This window comes from Girardinichthys multiradiatus, chromosome 17 (assembly GCF_021462225.1).
Source record: "Girardinichthys multiradiatus isolate DD_20200921_A chromosome 17, DD_fGirMul_XY1, whole genome shotgun sequence".
Lineage (NCBI taxonomy): Eukaryota > Metazoa > Chordata > Actinopteri > Cyprinodontiformes > Goodeidae > Girardinichthys > Girardinichthys multiradiatus.
In genome coordinates this window covers 1,463,525-1,482,418 of record NC_061809.1, presented here as the reverse complement: position 1 = coordinate 1,482,418, position 18,894 = coordinate 1,463,525, and the positions used below count along the sequence as shown (strand labels likewise).

The following is an 18,894-nucleotide window of genomic DNA, read 5'->3' as shown; positions in this document are numbered from 1 at the left end:
GTAAAAAAAAAAACAAAGTCAAAGGAGAGTGAGCTCAAAGTGAAAACATCTTAACATCCCTAACAATGTGTCTCTGAGTCAAACACAGTTTTGGATTTCTTCTCTTAGAATGGCAAAAAAAAAAAAACCCATTAGCCTGAGTTTGGTAAATGGTGCTGTTTCCATTCGGTTGCATGGACACCGATTGTGTTAACCTTCTCTGCAGCAGTGAGGAAGTAAAGGGGAGTTTAGCTTTTTTTTCTCCTTATTTTGTTTTTACATTAAGCATTCCATAGATAATACAATCAACTTCCCTCAGCACATACTGACTCATCAATTCGCACATTCCTGAATGACAAAAACCATAAATATCTTGAAAAAGACCATTCATATTCACAATATATTTACAGTAGCATGATTATTATGAAAAAGACTCATTCAGATGTTCCCCAAAACAAAAACAGCAGACATAAAACCGCCGAGGAGCATAAGATGGATCCCCTTGCCTACCTCGCAGCACAGGCCACTGACACAGTCTATGGCCTAGACTGAGGTGAAAAACATCACATCTAATGCCAAATAAACACAAAACATGAAATGATGGCTTCATGAACATCCCCATGTGAGGGAAATACCTTTTATACTATACAAAACCTACCTTATTCAGCAATAAGTATGATTAGTAGGTAAGTGTTTTGAATGATCGAAAATGTAACAGGGAATCTATTTTTTACGTTCTACTAGAGCAGCTAATCTGTTCTTTATCTGGTCCTGCATTTAAGAAAAAGTAATCAAAATGTATTAGAGTAAAAAAAATGCATAGCAATCAACTGCAACTTATATGGTCACAGCAGTTAATCAGATTAAGATGTTAATTTGACGAAAGCCCTTATATGTCTAAGGTTCCCCTCAGTTGTATTTATTTAAAAGAAGCAGATTTTGGGTTTCTCTTTAGAAAAATGTAACACAAAACATCACTGGAGAAAAAAGCATAAATAATTTTGGGGCTTTTTGTTTCAGAACACACCCAGCTCCACTATGTTTAATTACCTTATACGTTTTAGAGTAAGGATTTGTTGTATTGGAAACAGATCCACCAGTGTGTTAAAACATTAACGGCCTGATCTTGCTATCTTCAACTTCTCCTGTAAGTTATGTAAACATGACGCTCTGCTCCCTCCCTTCCCTGAGGACATCTGTGGACCTGCTCAGAACTTTGTGGCCGGTTGATGAACATTCCAACGAACCATCAAGGACAATGGCCTCTGGGACAGTGCTTCATGGACTCACTTGCACACACACACATGCTCAAGATAAACATATGCACCCCTCACACCACCTTCACCGATCCCAGCATGATGTTGTTTTGTCAACTTGTTGCTTCTTTGTTCTGAGGTTTTTTACAATCTCAAACTGTATCCTGCTAAGGATAAAGTGCGAAATATGATTTTTTCCCTCTACTTATCTAATGTGGCCTCTTTTCTCATCTAGCAAGGGCAGCGCCTGTGAGTGGGCAGCAAAGTCTCGGTGACCCGTCCCCCCCTTGTCTTGTGTCATGATGTATGTTTGGATGGGTTGCACTGGAATTCTAATTTCCCCTCGGGGATCAATAAAGTATCTTTGAATTGAATTGAATTGAATCTTCAAATGGTTTGCGTGTACAAAACCGCACGCAAACCTCTTTGCGTCAAGATCTTTGTGTTAAAAGATCAAGGGAGACAAATTAATTAACAGACATATTTGTCTTTTATATTGTTAATATTGATTGGTCAATTTGTTGCGAGTTACGTTGAGCAAGATAAGAGAAATAATCTCGTTAGGGCAGATGACAAACCTGCTGTGAGTAGCACAACAAAAGTTAACTATCTGTAACAGTCCAGAAAAGCAAGGGCCAAATGGAACAGAAAGAAAAAATCAGCAACTGCAGCGTAACAATCCCTGCATATTTCTAGCAACACAGCAGAGGAGCTGTTTGCTCTTCCTCTTGTTCCAGCCAGTAGCACATGCAATTTCCTCATTTAAATAGGGCTGTCGGCATCTGTTTTGCACCTGTTATTCATTGCACTTGCAATCTTTGAAAATTGCTCACAACACCATTAGCACCCGCTAATTGGGATCTTTGAAGATCAGGGCCTAAGTCTTATATTATTGAAGGTATGTTATAAAATTGTTATAATTACACAGTATTGAGCATGAGGTATATTTTAAATGTCATAGGCCAATTTGGTGTAAAGTAAAAGGAAAGTAATCAATATTTATAATAACATTATTTTTACAGCCTCTTAAATATCATTGGGAATTGCTCCAGAATTACTTTAATATAATTGTGGGCGCTTAAAGGGATAGTTCAGGATTTTTTTGAAGTGAGGTCTGGTGAAAATGTTATAAGTAGTTAATATTTTAAGTGCAAAAGAAAACTTTCTTAGGGTCTTTGTGTTGTATACCAGTGGTACGTGAGCACATTGCAGGGTGTACGTAGAAACATTTAATATTTTATTTCCAAGATGAGGGGTAAATATCATCAGTTAGTAAGGATAATGTGTAATGTTTTATTAGGACCCAGGTGCAAAATACATCAAGCTCTTATCAACCAAAAGAGCAAAAAAGGCACAATTAAACAACTACAGGTAGGAAAGACTAGAGCAGGGGTGTCATTGTTGTTCATCTGTATGACGCTCCGCTACCGGGAGTGGGAAAGAGAAAAGTAACAGCTGTTTGCACTCTGCCTCCAGATCTATCAAAGCTTATTGAAGATAATCAAGCTCAGGTGTCTCAATACAGCTCAGTTAAATGATGAAAACAAAGTAGAACTTATATAGTGAGCCTAAATATTATTTTTTTATAGGTGTTCTGTTTCTTTTTTTTTTTTTAGTTTAAATGTTGGTTTTTTTGGGGTCTTATTCAAAAGAGCTCCAGTTTTTGTTACAATTTGAGCTAAAAAGAATAAAAAACCTAAGAACTAAATGTTCAAGTTATGAGATGAAATAAGAAGATTTCGATTTAATAATCAGTTGTTGTGCATTCTACTTTTGCTAACACATTTGACTGACGGGGTACCTGTGGTATAACTAAATGGCTCAGGGGGTACACAAGTCAAAAAGTTGGTTGGGAACCACTGTAGTATACAACAAAGCTAACTACTCTGAGATGGGCAATGACCAAAGCATAGTTCAACCATCATAAAACGATTCCAATGTCAAAAACCTAAAAGCGAATTATGAAAATAATATTTCATGAAATTTTAAACTGTTCTTGTCTGTGCATTGGGCAGTTATTTAGAAGCCAATGAATATTTAAAAAGGAAATGAAGGTAGGAGGAACTGCGCCACCAATGATCTTCCTGCATAAAACATGTACTGAGAGCAGAACATGTAAAGTGTTTCCCGTCCAAGTATCTGTTTGATTTAAAAGTACAGTGATATATAACAACAGTTTAAATAAAACAGTTTTTTTTTTTTATTTGTAGATGGCCTTATGTTTCTATCAGACACATATATTTCAGGGAGATATGTTTCACACAGAACAATCATTGGTGACGTACCACTTCCTACTACTATTTCCTGTGTAAATAATTATTGGCTTTTATGTAAGTAACCATCTGAGGCAAACATAAGAGTTTAAATATTCATAAAATATCGTTTTTCAGATTAAAGTTGTTTTAAGATGGCAGGAGTCCGCTTTGGCCCCCCTGGGACTAGTAGTGAGCTTTAGCTTCCAGGACCAACTAATCAAGATTTATACTAAATAAAGATCCCAACAGAGTTATCTATCGCAGGTAAAATATTAGCTGCTCGCAACCCTTAAACAGAATTTCACATCAAAAATCCTGAACTGTTCCTTTTAATTAGCATGAAATGAGATGTTAAAGCAGGACAGATTATGCATACTAATGTATGCAGATTCACCACTTTGCTGCTTAATGGGAAATTATTCAGCTTTTCTAGCAATACTATTCCTGATTACATGCAGCTCTACTTAAGATATTGATGAAACAGAGATTAGCTTTCTAGCTAACAGCTAATCATCGCAAGGTCAAAACAAATGCAAACTTCTGGCATGTTAAAATAATTCGAAAATGTCACCTCAATTCATATAAACACATTTTTAGGAACCTTTAAGTCACAATCATGTTAGCATTAGATTTATTATTAACACAGAAGTCAGTGGTTAGGAAGTTGGTGGTAGGCTCTTGTCCAGAGCAAAGACCATCCCAACTGAAACAAAATTAAATGTTAACTGTGTCCAGCCAAACAAACAGGTGTAAATATTATAATGTTTTACAGTGAACTCTAGCATTACAAGTTGTATTTTAAGAGTAGTGAGTAAATATATTTTTTCATATGCAAAAGGGGCAGGAAATGTTGTTTATGGACTGTTTCTGTGAAGAAAATTGGCAAAGGTCTTTCCTTTGAAAAGATCTGCAAAAAGGGTTTGAATGTGGCTTCTTGAAAGTGGTGTGACAAATTAATGAATATTAATTTGTTCTTTATGGTCCTTCAGCTATATAGATCTGACAGGCCAGTAGTAGGTGTTTCAAATAGGATGGTCACTGTCATGTGCCGTGACAACCAGCTTCTCTGAAAATAATAGTCTACATCAAACCCGATGATGGCTTAAAGGTTCCTACTTCTAAGATGGGAGTCCTAATCACACAGCAGAACATTACGTTTGTCTTGGCCTCAACTTTGACTAACCTTAAGTTGGAAAATAAATGAAAGTAAAGCAAATAAAAAATTAAAGGTCGTAACCTCTTAACAAAACCTTTCTAAAAATAAACATAACTGTGCATTTAAAGATTGGTTTTTACACTTAGGGGTAATGATTCATATTTGCAAAATAACCACTACAAGTCTGCTGACCATCACCTTTTTCTTATTTGGAAATAAAACAATTGTTTTATTTCCCTTCAGCCAATATTCTCTGTGAACTCACAACCAAACAATAATTCTCTGTTTTGAAGAATGCAGCATAAAAACTAGCAAAACACGAATTACCAACCTGACAAAAGGGACCATAAGCTTTGGTCAACAGAGAATTACGATGAAGAATCTTAAATATTCCAGAATAAAACATTTAAACGAGAAAAGAGTTTTGGCAGTTATAAAAAACCTTAACAGAGCAGTAAAAATAAAAAAATGCTGACTTCTGTAACCAAAGTTATATTTGGACTGAGAAATGTCTCATTGTTGTCCGTTTAAATCAATTTCAGGGTGTGGCAGGTGATTCCTAACACACAGAACAATGCGGTGGGCTTACTGTCAACCCTGCTTCAACTGAGACCCCCTTTTTCTCTCTTCGTTTAGCAGTACAACTGTGTAGATAATAACAAAGGTATATGGCAAAAGGAGGGATCAAAGGCCCATGCGTTCCTAGATTAGTTTTCAGATGGAGTTCAGCCCTTAGTTTTAGCTTGTGTTCTGAACTATTTCACCCCAGAATAACTTTGCTGTAACTAGTCAACCACTTTAACATGAATCAGTTTGTCTCAAAAGCAAACACAAGTCTTTGGCTACAATTCACAATAAAGGGATCATAACATTTACATCTAATAAGGATGTGACAATCTGATATGTGTGTGAGATTGAGCACCCGGCAGTGAACAGTTCGGTTTTTGAATTATGTCTGAAAAATTAATACTACCAGTTGGGTTGTTTAAATCAGGACCATTCAAAACAAGAAGAAAAGGTGGAAAAAACAATTAAACAGAACTTACAGGAAAAGAAGCTAAGCTAATAAATCCATTGGAAAAAATCAGACAAGCTAATAAACTGATTTCAAAACCTAGCCTGTATCTAATCAAGTAATAGTTTCAAGAAGTCCACAACTGAAAAGGACTACTTTTGTCTTTTTCAAATCCTCAAAGTTCATGTGACACATCACTAATACAATGGGATAGGAGCTGAGCTCAGATCTTGACCCTTGGATCATTAACAGTAACCTCTCCCAGAACTTCTTTACTGTGATCGACCGTGAATACAACAAAACAAAAACCCAACAGGAAACTGGTGTTCACAGTGCAGCCACAGATTTCCCTGAGGACTTCTGAACTGGGTGCAGCTTAAAGTAGAAGAAGGTGAGATCATGGCTTCATTAGAGGGGGAAGGAACGGCAGCTAAAACAGCTTCCTGATACTCTGAGATGGTTTCCTACCCATCCTGCATTTATTCGCCTTCTTGGGACCACAGTACATCCAACAAGCATTCACAGCCCTTGATCTTTTTCACACTTTGCTATATTAACACCATAAACTTCACTGTAAATTGGGGTTAGTATATTTGATAGACCAACCCAAAGTAGACTATAATTGAGAATTGGAATGTAAAGGGTACATGTATTTCCTTATTTTCTTTACAAGCCGAAATGTGAAAAGTATGCTCACATTCAGCATCCTTTACTCTCATACAACAAAATGTCCAGTACAACTAGTTGCTTCCAGATGTCACCTACTAAGTAACTACAGTCCAGCCATGTGCACTGAATATCTGGAGACTGAATGAATAGGCATGCCACACTTCTCAGATGGATGTTTGTGAAAACTTTGTTAAAATGCGTTGTAAATGCGGCAAAATGTGAAAAAGCTCAAGGGGTATGAGTACTTTGCACTGCTTATGGGTCACTCTAATCCAATGGGAAACTCAAATGGTCATTTATATTGATTACCATTCTGATGTGGAGGCAGTTTTCTCATAAACACAGATCTATGTCATTTCTCTTCCATTTGCTGCATGGTTCATAGTAACCTGTATGCTTCTCTCTTAAAGGGTGATTGTTACAAAAAAATAATTAAACAAATTAGATGACTTTACACAGTTAACAACCTTTACAAGACATCCATTTGTTTTCATAGGTGTACAATCTCTTTTTTTCTGTCTGATAAATCCATGTGCATGGCAGCTAATTTGTCAGAGGCAACCGGTCTGACCTTCCTTGTGCACAAAAGATAAAGCGTATATTCATGCCGTCCACATCTCAACAGTTACATGGTACCTTTAAAGCACTTCTGCAAGCATGAACATTGAAAACAAGCCTGTAAGGACACATACAAAGATGTTAAGTGTAGGATTCTCACCTAACTGTGTCGTCGCCAAATCACTCTGTGTCTTTAGTCAAATCCGGGTATACGCAGAGAGCTCATTGTACAGAAGACAGTCTGCCTGTTTTTTGCATTAATACTCAAAACACAGAATGTAGTGATGGTGAAATGAGACAATAGAATTCTGGGAAACGAGCAATTATTTAGAGAAATACCTACTTACAATGAAGTAACTGACTCCTTGTCAATTATCTCACCTATGGCTTATTTACAGTAATTATACCAAAATGGCAATATTCATTTGACAATGCTCTGTCTACTGAAAGTTGCACATGCCACCTTTTAAATTAACCGGAAGAATAAAGAATGAAACAATCCAGTTGCCAACAGTCAAAGTTGAAACAAGCTGAATAAACTGAAACAGAAAAGCCCAGATTCCAGAGGGTAGTTGACTGAATATTAATGATGCTATCAGATGCACCATGAGTCCCCAGTTGCTGCGTAAGCACAGAGCAGCCGACCATGCAGACCTCCTTTAGTGAGAGTCTGTGGATGCTTTGTTGCTACAAGAAGAATCCTGTAAGCTATCCTGGTCGGGCATAAAGTATGGCAATGTTGGCTTGAATCGTAGGGGTTGGGCGTTATAAAGTCCTCTGCTCTCCTTTGAGCAGGGCAGGGAACTAGTTGGGTGCCACATCCAAGAGAAAATGCATCCAAGAGTGGGAAGGACAACGAAGAGTATGATCGCCCTCTTCTCTGGTCGTCCAATTTTTTTATTTTTTATTTTGGACTCTCTTGGTCTCACAGCGCTGTGGCCTCCCAGCTGGTGCCCCGCGGTACCTGGCGTCACTTGGTCTCCGTCATCATCGGGGCGGGCACCGCTGAGGGGTGGGTCCGGGTCAGCTCCGTCCCTGCAGCGGGAGACGAGGCTGCGGATGCCAGGCTGCAGGGGGTGACGGGTGCAGGGACACCTAACAAACAGGAGACAAAGCAAGCAACGACTTCTTCACATTTGGCTGTCAGACATGCATTTTATGTGAATACGAACAGATTTACGGCTCAATAATCACTGAAGCTCAGATCTGACCAGTTTTAGTCACTTAGCTCATTAGGCAGGCAATAACTAAACCTCGCATGACTATTTTCAGCCGTTGTGCTGTAGATTTGATGCTGGGTTTTAGATCATTGTTCTGATAGAGGACCAGGCCAGTCCATGCTTCAGGTGTCAGACAGATGGCCCCAAATTTGACTCCTTGGCAGAAAGAGCTCTTCATGGATGACTCAATGGGCTGTTTCACAAATCAAATATGCAAAGATAATCCCTACTCTGAGCTGTCTCTGGCTCTTTGTAAATCCCTAATCAGCCTGGAGATACCCTGCAGAAATGTGAGCTTTAACAAATCAAGCTGGCATTGAAGAACCAAAGTAGGCATGGAGTGGAACTCAGCAGGTTCAATACACAAAAACATCTACTGTTATAACAAGTTAAACCCATCGGTGGCGTGAAGCAGTTTAATTTAATTTTCTATCCTAAAAGCTACTGTACATATTTCCCTTCACTGGAGTTCAAGGACCTAACCCTGATCCGTCTCGAGGCACTTCAGCCCGACCTTTAACAGATGCGTGAAGCACTGATCTGGTCCGATTTTGTTGTAACTGGCAGTCAGCCGGTAGCACAAGTCCTCTATAATTGGTTCATCACAACCTTGATCATGCTGATAGCTGATAGCCATCTGTGACTAACTTCCTTGGTGATTTAGAAGCACTGACAGTTCCCGGTGCCGTCTTGGTCCGTTCAGGCAACACACAGACACTTAAACAGGTGTCTTAATCCCAGATTAAAGTTTTCTGGGAAGGAAGCTGTGGACTGCAAGATACTTAATGACTTTTACAAAATAGGCCCAAATCATCACACCCCCACCACTGTGTTTGAGCGTTGGCATAACATCTTTCTGCTTATATACTGTGCTTGGTTTTCTAAAAACCATGATGCTGTGTGTTGTGACCAAACAACACAAATTGGAGTCATTTGTCCAAAAGATAATGTTCCAAAAGTCTTCTGGTTGAATCTGAAAAAGCTTTACAGAAGTTATATCGCTTTAAAGGGAAGAGGCTTTCTCTGAGCAACTCTCCCAAATAAGCCACACCGATCTTCTTTCTAACTGATAACTGAGGCTTGTGCAGAAATGAAGCTATTTTGTAATATTTCTAAACAGTGCACACTCTGACCTTGGGGTGAACTCTTGAGAGGTTTTTTAACCATCTTAAATCGTTTCCACTTGTAAATAATAATTTTCACTTTAGAAATTACACTTCAGATTATTTAGAACTTCCCCTATAATCCTCATAAGGTCATTGCTGATGTCTATCTTGTCATTGTTCTCCAAATCAGAAAATTGAAAGAAATCCTGCTTTTATAGAGGCTTGATGATAATTTGATTACCAGTACTTCTGTATGATTTACCCTCCTAAATCTTATGGAAGGAGCAAGGGTGGATGTTAAAGTGAACATCTTGTAGCCAATATATGTATCAGTTTTAGTTTAAAGTTCTTTTTCACCCGTCACATAAACAGTTTTAAATGTTTTAGTTCGACTGGCATGCCTGACTCACATTCTTTGCGCGGAGCGGCTACGTTGTTATCTGCGGAGGAGTTCTTGCTGGCGTTGCTGCTGGTGCCTTGGCTTTGTGCTGCCTGGCCGCTGTTTTGGCCCTGAGCGGTTTGGTTCTGCCCCGCTTGGCTCTGGCTTTGGACCGGCCTCTGCGTCTGGCTCGGCCTGGGGTTGGAGGCGTCCATGCTGCTGCCCATGCTGCTGCCAAGTTGTAGTCGCCTCATATGCCGCACCACAGCGGTGGCGTTGAACGCTTGCTGGGGAGAAGAATGATAGAAAGAAGACGGAACTAACGCTGAAATTGTAACATTCATACATTATCATATCATGCATCATGTTCATGGGGCAGTTTAAATGTACTGGAAAGCATTATAGAAGGGGGTATAACGGAGCACAGCTTTTAAAAAGGTGATTGATTTTGTTGCTTGATAGCTTTACATCTAACTGATGGTTTGGTATGATGAAGAAAGACTGTTTTTTTACATGTCAATGAAAATACCACAGAGCAGCTTTCTAACTGGTGCTAGATGACCATCTAAAAACTGCAGACAATCATTTTGCAGGATGGAGATAGAATAACAGATAATAAACAGCAGTGAACAAAACGTACCCTCCATTTGCTCTTGGCAAAGTTCTTTCTGATCTGCCGGCTGACTGATTCATGGATGTTCTTGCAGAGCGCCGTGTCCCCAGCAATCCTGAAACATACATTTATATTTTCACTCAAACATGCAGTTGTTGCCTGTAAGCATCCCGATGGTCCATCCGTATCTACATTGATCCGATGCCCTTTTGGTGTGCTTCCCTCACCAGGGATGTCTGAGGGCCTGTTCGCAGGTGAATCTCTTGGCCGGATCTTTCTCCATCAGACAGCTGATAAAGTCCTTGGCTGGGAAAAGGCAATAAAAATTTTAAATAAAGAAAAAATAAAATATGTCGAAATAATTTGCATTTACTGCAGTTTTATAATACAAAGTATACTAAACATAGAGAATATTAATTTAAGCACCCTTAACCATCATAGAGATCCCTGGCAAGCCTGTGTAACAAGCCAAGAAATAATAAGAAAAAAATCTGTCATTATAAAATGACTGTTTTGAATAGAATTACTGGAGAAATAATTATTGGAAACCTCTTCGATTTTCTGTTTGTAACCTGCAAAGGTATACATAAACCTTAAGACTGAGCTTCTCCATAGCTTCCTTGGACCAAAGCAAAGGATTAATAGGCCCGCTGTTAAGTACGGTAGAAGATCTGTGATGTTGTGGGCCTGTTTTTTCTCTAAAGGTGCTGGGAACCTTGTTAAAGGATAAAGCATCATAAACTGTTTGAAATACTAGGATATTTTAAATCAAAATCTGGTGGGGCCTATTAGAAAATTGATGTAAGTAATTACTGGGTCTTTCAGCAGGATAAATGATCAAAAACAGATCAAATCAACACAGAAAGGATTCACCAGACACAAAATCAACCTTGTTCCATAGCTATCTCAGTCCAAAGAACTTAAATTCTGTAGAAAACCTTCGAGGAAGCTGACGAGAAGAGAGCATAAGACATTTTGGATGATCTATAGAAGATTGTATGAAGCATTATCAGAATGAGTACCCATTATTGTGGTACATATGATTTCATGTAAAACTATATCTCTTGGTCTTGTTCACGGGTGAGGGAAGAATGGAGCGGGAGATCGACAGACAGATCGGTGCGGCTGCCGCCGTAATGGGGGCGCTGTGCCGGTCCGTTGTGGTGAAGAGAGAGCTGAGCCGAAAAGCGAAGCTCTCAATTTACCGGTCGGTCTACGTTCCTACCCTCACCTATGGCCATGAACTTTGAGTCATGACCAAAAGAACGAGATCCCGGATGCAAGAGGCTGAAATGAGCTTCCTCCGTAGGGTGGCCGGGCAATCCCTTAGAGATAGGGTGAGGAGCTCGGCCATCTGGGAGGGGCTCTTAGTAGAGCCGCTGCTCCTCCACATCGAGAGGAGCCAGTTGAGGTGGCTCGGGCATTTTTACCGGATGCCTCCTGGACGCCTTCCTTGGGAGGTGTTCCAGGCACGTCCGACAGGGAGGAGGCCCAGGGGACGGCCCAGGACACGCTGGAGGGACTATGTCTCTCGGCTGGCCTGGGAACGCCTTGGGCTCCCCCTGGAGGAACTGGAGGAGGTGTCTGGAGAGAGGGACGTCTGGGCGTCTCTGCTGAGTCTGCTGCCCCCGCGACCCGGTCCCAGATAAAGCGGAAGACGACGAGTACGAGTATGAGTACTATATTTCTTATCGTTAAATTTATGTTTTTAAATTAAAGGCCAGATTTCTTCCAATTTTTCAGGGTCAGTTTATGTTACGGCAACAAAACATGAATTTATTTTAAGCCTTTTTACACAGAAGGCCGTGCAACAGAGCAAATTAAGGTTTGGCTAAGAGCTCTAAGAGGTGAATGGTTGGCTTTAAATTGAGCTAAATGTAGCTATTTCTTTAACTGCTCTAAGCAGACAATGCTACTTAATCATCAAGAGATGCAGACACCAACACAGTCCATGGGTTTCCAGCCAATACATAGCTGGCGCTGATGCCAGGCTTTCCATGTAACCATAGCAGTGACCTATGACCCAAGACACAAACATTTTCATTCCTGGAAAATGAGCTCAGGCACCGTGATGCAGCTGTGGTGCGTGGCCAGTGGCCAGTGGCAGAAAGGAAAAGGTCGGGTAAACTGTCAAGGAAGGAAGTGGAAGAGGGAGGCTCACCTGAATCCGATATGTCATCCCAGTATGGTGCGTCAAACTCGTAGTCGGCTTTAAGGATCTGCTCGAACAGCTTGGAGTCGTTTTCATCATAAAATGGAGGATAACCACACAGCCTGCGGGAAACCAGCCATTTATTCAATCAAAAAAACAATAGGATGCATGTTAAACTATTTAATATTCACTGTTATTGATAACATGATTCATATCAACGTAGGACAGGAGACAAACAGAACCTTGAATTCAAACTCAGAAACCTTTCCACATTTTCTCAGGTGGAAACAATGTGTTCATTTATTTTTTTATTTTTTGCATAATTGTGAAGTGACTGTGATGAGCCGCTTTACTCAGATACCCCTAAAGAAAATCCACCTGTGTGGAACGTGATCTCACTATAAATGCGGCTGTTCTGTGAAGACCTCAGAGGTCTGCTGGAGTTGTGGTGCAGCATCAAGTTGTGGACAAACAGCATGATGTATGTATGTCATCAGCATACATCATGCTAGTTAACCTTCTGCAAGGTTAACTATTAGAAGTGCACTTTACAAATCTGGCCAATGGGCAAGAATACAGCCATTGTTGAAAGAGAGCTTGGAGAAGTTTAGTTTAAACTTTGACACAGCAAACATGTTAAAGAAGGTGCTCTGGTCAATTTAGACCAAAGTTGAACTTTTTGGCCTTTTTAACTTTTAAAGCCTGCGTGTGGTGGAAAAAAAAACCCTGCACATCCAGCCTAACCCGTCCCCACAGTGAAACAGGGAGGTGGCGGCATAATGCTGTGGAGATGCTTTTCTAAAGCAGGGACAGGTAAGGTGGTCATAGCTGATGGGAAGATGGATGGAGGTAAATACAGGTCAATCCTGGAAGAAGACCTATTAGAGGCTGCAAAAGACTTGAGACTGAGACAGAGGTTCACCTTTTAGCAGAACAACAAGCCTAAACTTGCAGCCAGAGCTACAATGGAACGGATTAGATCGAAGTATATTCATATGCTAGAATGGCCTAGTCAGAGTCCAGACATAAATCCAATTAATAATCTGGGGAATTACTTTAAAGTTGATGTTCACAGACTCTCAATCCAATCTGACTGAGTCTGAGCTAGTTTGCAAAAAGAAACAGGCAAAAATGTCAGTCTCTAAATGTTTAAAGCTGGTGAGAGACTTACCCCAAAAGACCTGCAGCTGGAACTCCAGCACATGGTGGTTCTACAAAGTACCGACTCAGAGAAGCTACATACAAATGCATGCCATACCTTTCAGATGTTCAATTTGAAAATACATTAAAGTTTGTGTTTATAGCATGACCAAATATGGAAATGTTTCTCAAGCTCTGTATATATTTACTTTTACTCTGAATCTGAGGTAGCAGAATGAATCACCTCAATCCCAATAACAACACATTACTGGTTTCCAGACTAGATTAACACAGTTTATCAGATATTCCAGTCTGGTTGTTCAAAATAAGCCAAATAAACACAACAGCAGAGCTGCTGTTCAACAAAAAACATCATCTGCTCTTCAGGACGCACTGAGAGAGTTTCATAAAAACTCATTAAAATACCGTTCTCCATCGATACACATCGATAAACAGGAATAAACACACCAGGAAGAAAGAGACCAGTATTGTCCCTGCAGCGAGGACAGAAAACCCTTCTGTCATGTTCCTGTTTCTCATTTGAAAAAAGACGTACCTGTCACTCTGCTGACTCTCCACTCCATCTGGCACACATGCTAACATGAACACACACACACCAGGAAGAAAGAGAGTCCAAATTCATCTCCTGAACACATGTGTCCATGAACACGCACTGAGAATCCTGGCTGATTATCATGGTTGATTACTTGATGTGATCTTTCCACCTGAGCAGCAGCAAAAAGCTAACAAGGTCCCAGGACTAATTGTGCTAATTACCAGCAGGGAGCTGCTTGTTCTCTGCATTCACTTACACACACACACACACATCCGTGTTTTACTATCTTTATGAGGACTTTTCAGTTACTTCCATTGACTTCCATTCATTTTCCTTGATTTTTAGTGCCTAACCCTGACCCTAACACTAAACCTAACCCTAACCAGTTAATACCTAACCCTAACCCTAACAATAACTCAATTCATACCCTAGTCCTAAACCTAACCCCTGTCCCAAGAACAGAATTTGAAAAAGTGAGGACCAGGAAAATGTCCTCACTTTGTCAAAATGTCCTCACTTTGCGATAAAAATACAAAAATTGGTTCTCACTCAGCAACAAGTACAAGTACACACACACACACACACACACAGTCAGTGACTTGATGTAATTGGCATGGCTTCCTTGTATTGATTATTTTGAACCAGTTTGCATTATGAACTGAATTAGACCATCTTGTATTACGTTTAGAATCAGACTGGACTTTTGTCAGTAAATTTGTTCTGTATAACTAAAGGGATGGAATAGGTATACATTTGATTTATTGTGTATTTGTGTAAAGTTAATAATGATTTGGATCTGTATTTATTGTAAACTGCTATCAGATGATATTTGTTGTCAACTAGCAATATATAAATAAACTGAATGTCATATCCACGGTGGTTGTGTGCAGGCTGGTTGCAGTCTGTGTTTCTCTCCTCCTACTCAGGGTGTGACTTGCAGGTGCTTCTGCGCAGCTGTACTCATCAGGGAGCAATCAACCTGGGCTTTAAGATGAGTGGAGAACCAGAGGGAGGCGTCAGCTCGTTGTCTCACATAGTGTGGTAAACAGCTAGACCTCTGCTGCGCTGCATTTATTTCAACTGATCACTGACTTTTTGTGGTTTCTCCTCTGCCTCTTAGGAAGATGTTTTTGCCGGAGATTCTGTGGATCTTTTGTGCCTCTGGTTATTCTTGCCATGTTCTAAGGATCAAGGTAATTCAAGCCTCAATGTCTCAGCTGTGAGCCTCCACTCTGCCTCCTTCCTGCACCCAGGTTTCTAGAGCTTTGATTCATCTGCTTCTGAGAACCAGCCACCTGCCTGTCCACCCTCCCACAGAAATACCCCCTTTTATGGAAAGGATCAAAAACAAAGAAACACTGAGTGTGTGTGCGTGTGTGTGTGTGTGTGTGTGTGTGTGTGTTGGCCATCTTATGCAGGACTTCTCTAAGCCTCTCTTCTCGCCCTCAGTGAGATCCCAATCCTGCCACTGATGCAGTCCTGGTTCCAGATTACATTTATTCCTGTAAAACCTAATAAATTGTTTAAACGTTGCTGTGGTTCACTCGTGGTTGTATTATTCAGAGTCTGGTAGAGCCCATTATGACACTGAACTGACCTGAAATTAATATTTGACTGCCCTTTTCAGGCATTTAATACTGTCAATCATGCAAGTTTTTTTTTTTTTAATTAAAAAAGCATAACTGAAAAAACCAAGTTGGTTGAATTAATCCCCCTCCTTGAACCGCCACCTTAACGTGGTGGAGGGGTTTGAGTGCTCAAATGATCCTAGAGGCTATGTTGTCTGGGGCCTAAATGCCCCTGGTAGGGTCTCCCATGGCAAACAGGCTCTAGGTGATGGGTCAGACAAAGAATGGTTCAAGAACCCCTCATGAAGAACAAAATATCGAGGCACGTGACGTCGCCCGGTACGGCGGAGCCGGGGTCCCACCCTGGAGCCAGGCCTGCGGTCGGGACTCGTCGGAGAGCGCCTGGTGGCCGGGTTGCTCCTCGCGGGACCTGGCCGGCCCAAGCCCGAACGAGAGACGCGAGGCCATCCCCCAGTGGGCCCACCGCCTGCAGGGGGAACCGTGAGGGACCGGTGCAAAGAGGATTGGGTGGCGGACGAAGGTGGAGACCTCAGCGGCCCGATCCCCGGATGCTTAGGCTGGCTCTAGGGACGTGGAATGTCACCTCACTGGGGGGGAAGGAGCCTGAGATTGTGCGGGAGGTCGAGAGATATCGACTAGAAATAGTCGGGCTCGCCTCCACGCACAGCGTGGGCTCTGGAACCCATCTCCTTGAGAGGGGTTGGACTCTGTTCTACTCTGGAGTGGCTCACGGGGAGAGGCGGCGGGCTGGTGTGGGTTTGCCTGTTGCCCCCCAGCTCAGCCGTCTTGTGTTGGGGTTTACCCCAGTGGATGAGAGGGTCGTATCCCTGCGCCTTCGGGTTGGGGAGAGGTCTCTGACTATCATTTCACCCTACGGGCCGAGTGGCAGTGGAGAGTACCCGGCCTTCTTGGCGTCCCTGTCGGGGGTGCTGGATAGTGCCCCTCCCGGGGACTCCATTATTCTGCTGGGGGACTTCAACGCCCACGTGGGGAACGACAGAGACACCTGGAGAGGCATGATCGGGAGGAATCGCCTCCCCGATTTGAATCCGAGCGGTGTTTTGTTATTGGACTTCTGTGCTAGTCACGGATTGTCCATAACGAACACCATGTTCAAACATAAGGGCGTCCATCAGTGGACTTGGCACCAGGACACCCTAGGCAGGAGGTCGATGATCGACTTTGTTGTCGTATCATCTGGTCTGACCTTCGGCCGCATGTTTTGGACACTCGGGTGAAGAGAGGGGCTGAGCTGTACACTGATCATCACCTGGTGGTGAGTTGGATCCGCTGGAGGAGGAGAAAGCCGGACAGACTTGGCAGGCCCAAGCGCATAGTGAGGGTCTGCTGGGAACGCCTGGCAGAGCCCTCGGCCAGGGATGTATTCAACTCCCACCTCCGGGAGAGCTTCGACCAGATCCCAGGGGATGTTGGAGACATAGAGTCTGAGTGGACCATGTTCTCCGCATCTATTGTCGATGGTGCTGCCCGTAGCTGTGGTCGTAAGGTCTGCGGTGCCTGTCGCGGCGGCAATCCCAGAACCCGCTGGTGGACACCGGCAGTAAGGGATGCTGTTAAGCTGAAGGAGTAGTCCTATCGGCTGTGGTTGGCTTGTGGGACTCCTGAGGCAGCTGACGGGTACCGTGAGGCCAAGCGTGCTGCGGCCCGGGCTCTGGCAGAGGCAAAAACTCGGGCCTGGGAGGAGTTCGGTGAGGTCATGGAGAAGGACTACCGGTTGGCCTCGAAGCGATTCTGGCAAACCGTCCGGCGCCTCAGGAGGGTGAAGCAGTGCTTCGCCAACACTGTTTATAGTGGGGGTGGGAGGCTGCTGACCTCGACTGAGGACATTATTGGGCGGTGGAAGGAGTACTTCGAGGATCTCCTCAATCCTGCCATCACGCATTCCCTGGTGGAAACAGAGGCTGGGGACTCGGTGTTGGACTCTTTCATCACCCAGGCTGAAGTCACCGAGGTGGTTAAAAAGCTCCGCGGTGGCAAGGCTTCAGGGGTGGATGAGATCCGCCCTGAGTACCTCAAATCTCTGGATGTTGTGGGGCTGTCATGGTTGACACGCCTCTTCAACAATGCGTGGCGGTCGGGGACAGTGCCTCTGGACTGGCAGACTGCAGTGGTGGTCCCCCTTCATAAGAAGGGGGACCGGAGGGTGTGTTCCAACTACAGGGGGATCACACTCCTGAGCCTCCCTGGTAAGGCCTACACCAGGGTATTAGAAAGGAGAGTCCGGCCGATAGTCAAACCTCGGCTTCAGGAGGAGCAGTGTGGTTTTCGTCCCGGCCGTGGAACACTGGACCAGCTCTATACCCTCTACAGGGTACTCGAGGGTTCCTGGGAGTTTGCCCAACCGGTTCACATGTGTTTTGTGGACCTGGAGAAGGCATTCGACTGGGTTGCTCCGGGAGTATGGAATCGGGGGCACTTTATTAGGGGCCATCCGGTCCCTGTACGAGCGGAGCAGGAGTTTGGTCCGCATTGCCGGCACTAAGTCGGACCTGTTCCCAGTGCATATTGGACTCTGGCAGGGCTGCCCTTTGTCACCGGTCCTGTTCATAACTTTTATGGACAGGATTTCTAGACGCAGCCAAGGGCCGGAGGGGGTCGGGTTTGGGGACCAGTGGATTTCGTCTCTTCTTTTTGCAGATGACGTGGTCCTGCTGGCCCCCTCTAGCCAAGACCTACAGCATGCACTGTGGCGGTTCGCAGCCGAGTGTGAAGCGGCTGGGATGAGGATCAGCTCCTCCAAGTCCGAGGCCATGGTACTCGACCGGAAAAGGGTGTCTTGTCCTCTTCAGGTTGGAGGGGAGTTCCTGCCTCAAGTGGAGGAGTTTAAGTATCTCGGGGTCTTGTTCACGAGTGAGGGAAGAATGGAGCGGGAGATCGACAGACGGATCGGTGCGGCTGCCACAGTAATGGGGGCGCTGTGCCGGTCCGTTGTGGTGAAGAGAAAGCTGAGCCGAAAAGCAAAGCTCTCAATTTACTGGTCGGTCTACGTTCCTACCCTCACCTATGGCCATGAACTTTGGGTCATGACCGAAACAACGAGATCCCGGATACAAGCGGCTGAAATGAGCTTCCTCCGTAGGGTGGCCGGGCACTCCCTTAGAGATAGGGTGAGGAGCTCGGCCATCCGGGAGGGGCTCGGAGTAGAGCCACTGCTCCTCCACATCGAGAGGAGCCAGTTGAGGTGGCTCGGGCATCTATGCCGGATGCCTCCTGGACGTCTTCCTCGGGAG

General features: G+C 43.2%; 1 protein-coding gene across 1 annotated transcript in view; it reads right to left on the bottom strand.

Moving 5' to 3' along the window:
• Window positions 1–1,952: 1,952 nt before the first annotated feature.
• Window positions 1,953–18,894, bottom strand: part of camk1da (calcium/calmodulin-dependent protein kinase 1Da) — a 111,271-nt gene continuing 94,329 nt past the window's right edge. Inside the window, exons 7-11 of the mRNA XM_047389235.1 lie at window positions 12,368–12,480; window positions 10,434–10,512; window positions 10,234–10,321; window positions 9,625–9,880; window positions 1,953–7,983 (exon numbers count right to left, since the gene is read on the bottom strand). Coding sequence (XP_047245191.1) covers window positions 7,859–7,983; window positions 9,625–9,880; window positions 10,234–10,321; window positions 10,434–10,512; window positions 12,368–12,480 — 661 coding nt within the window. The 3' untranslated portion in view covers window positions 1,953–7,858. The remainder of the gene's footprint in view (window positions 7,984–9,624; window positions 9,881–10,233; window positions 10,322–10,433; window positions 10,513–12,367; window positions 12,481–18,894) is intronic.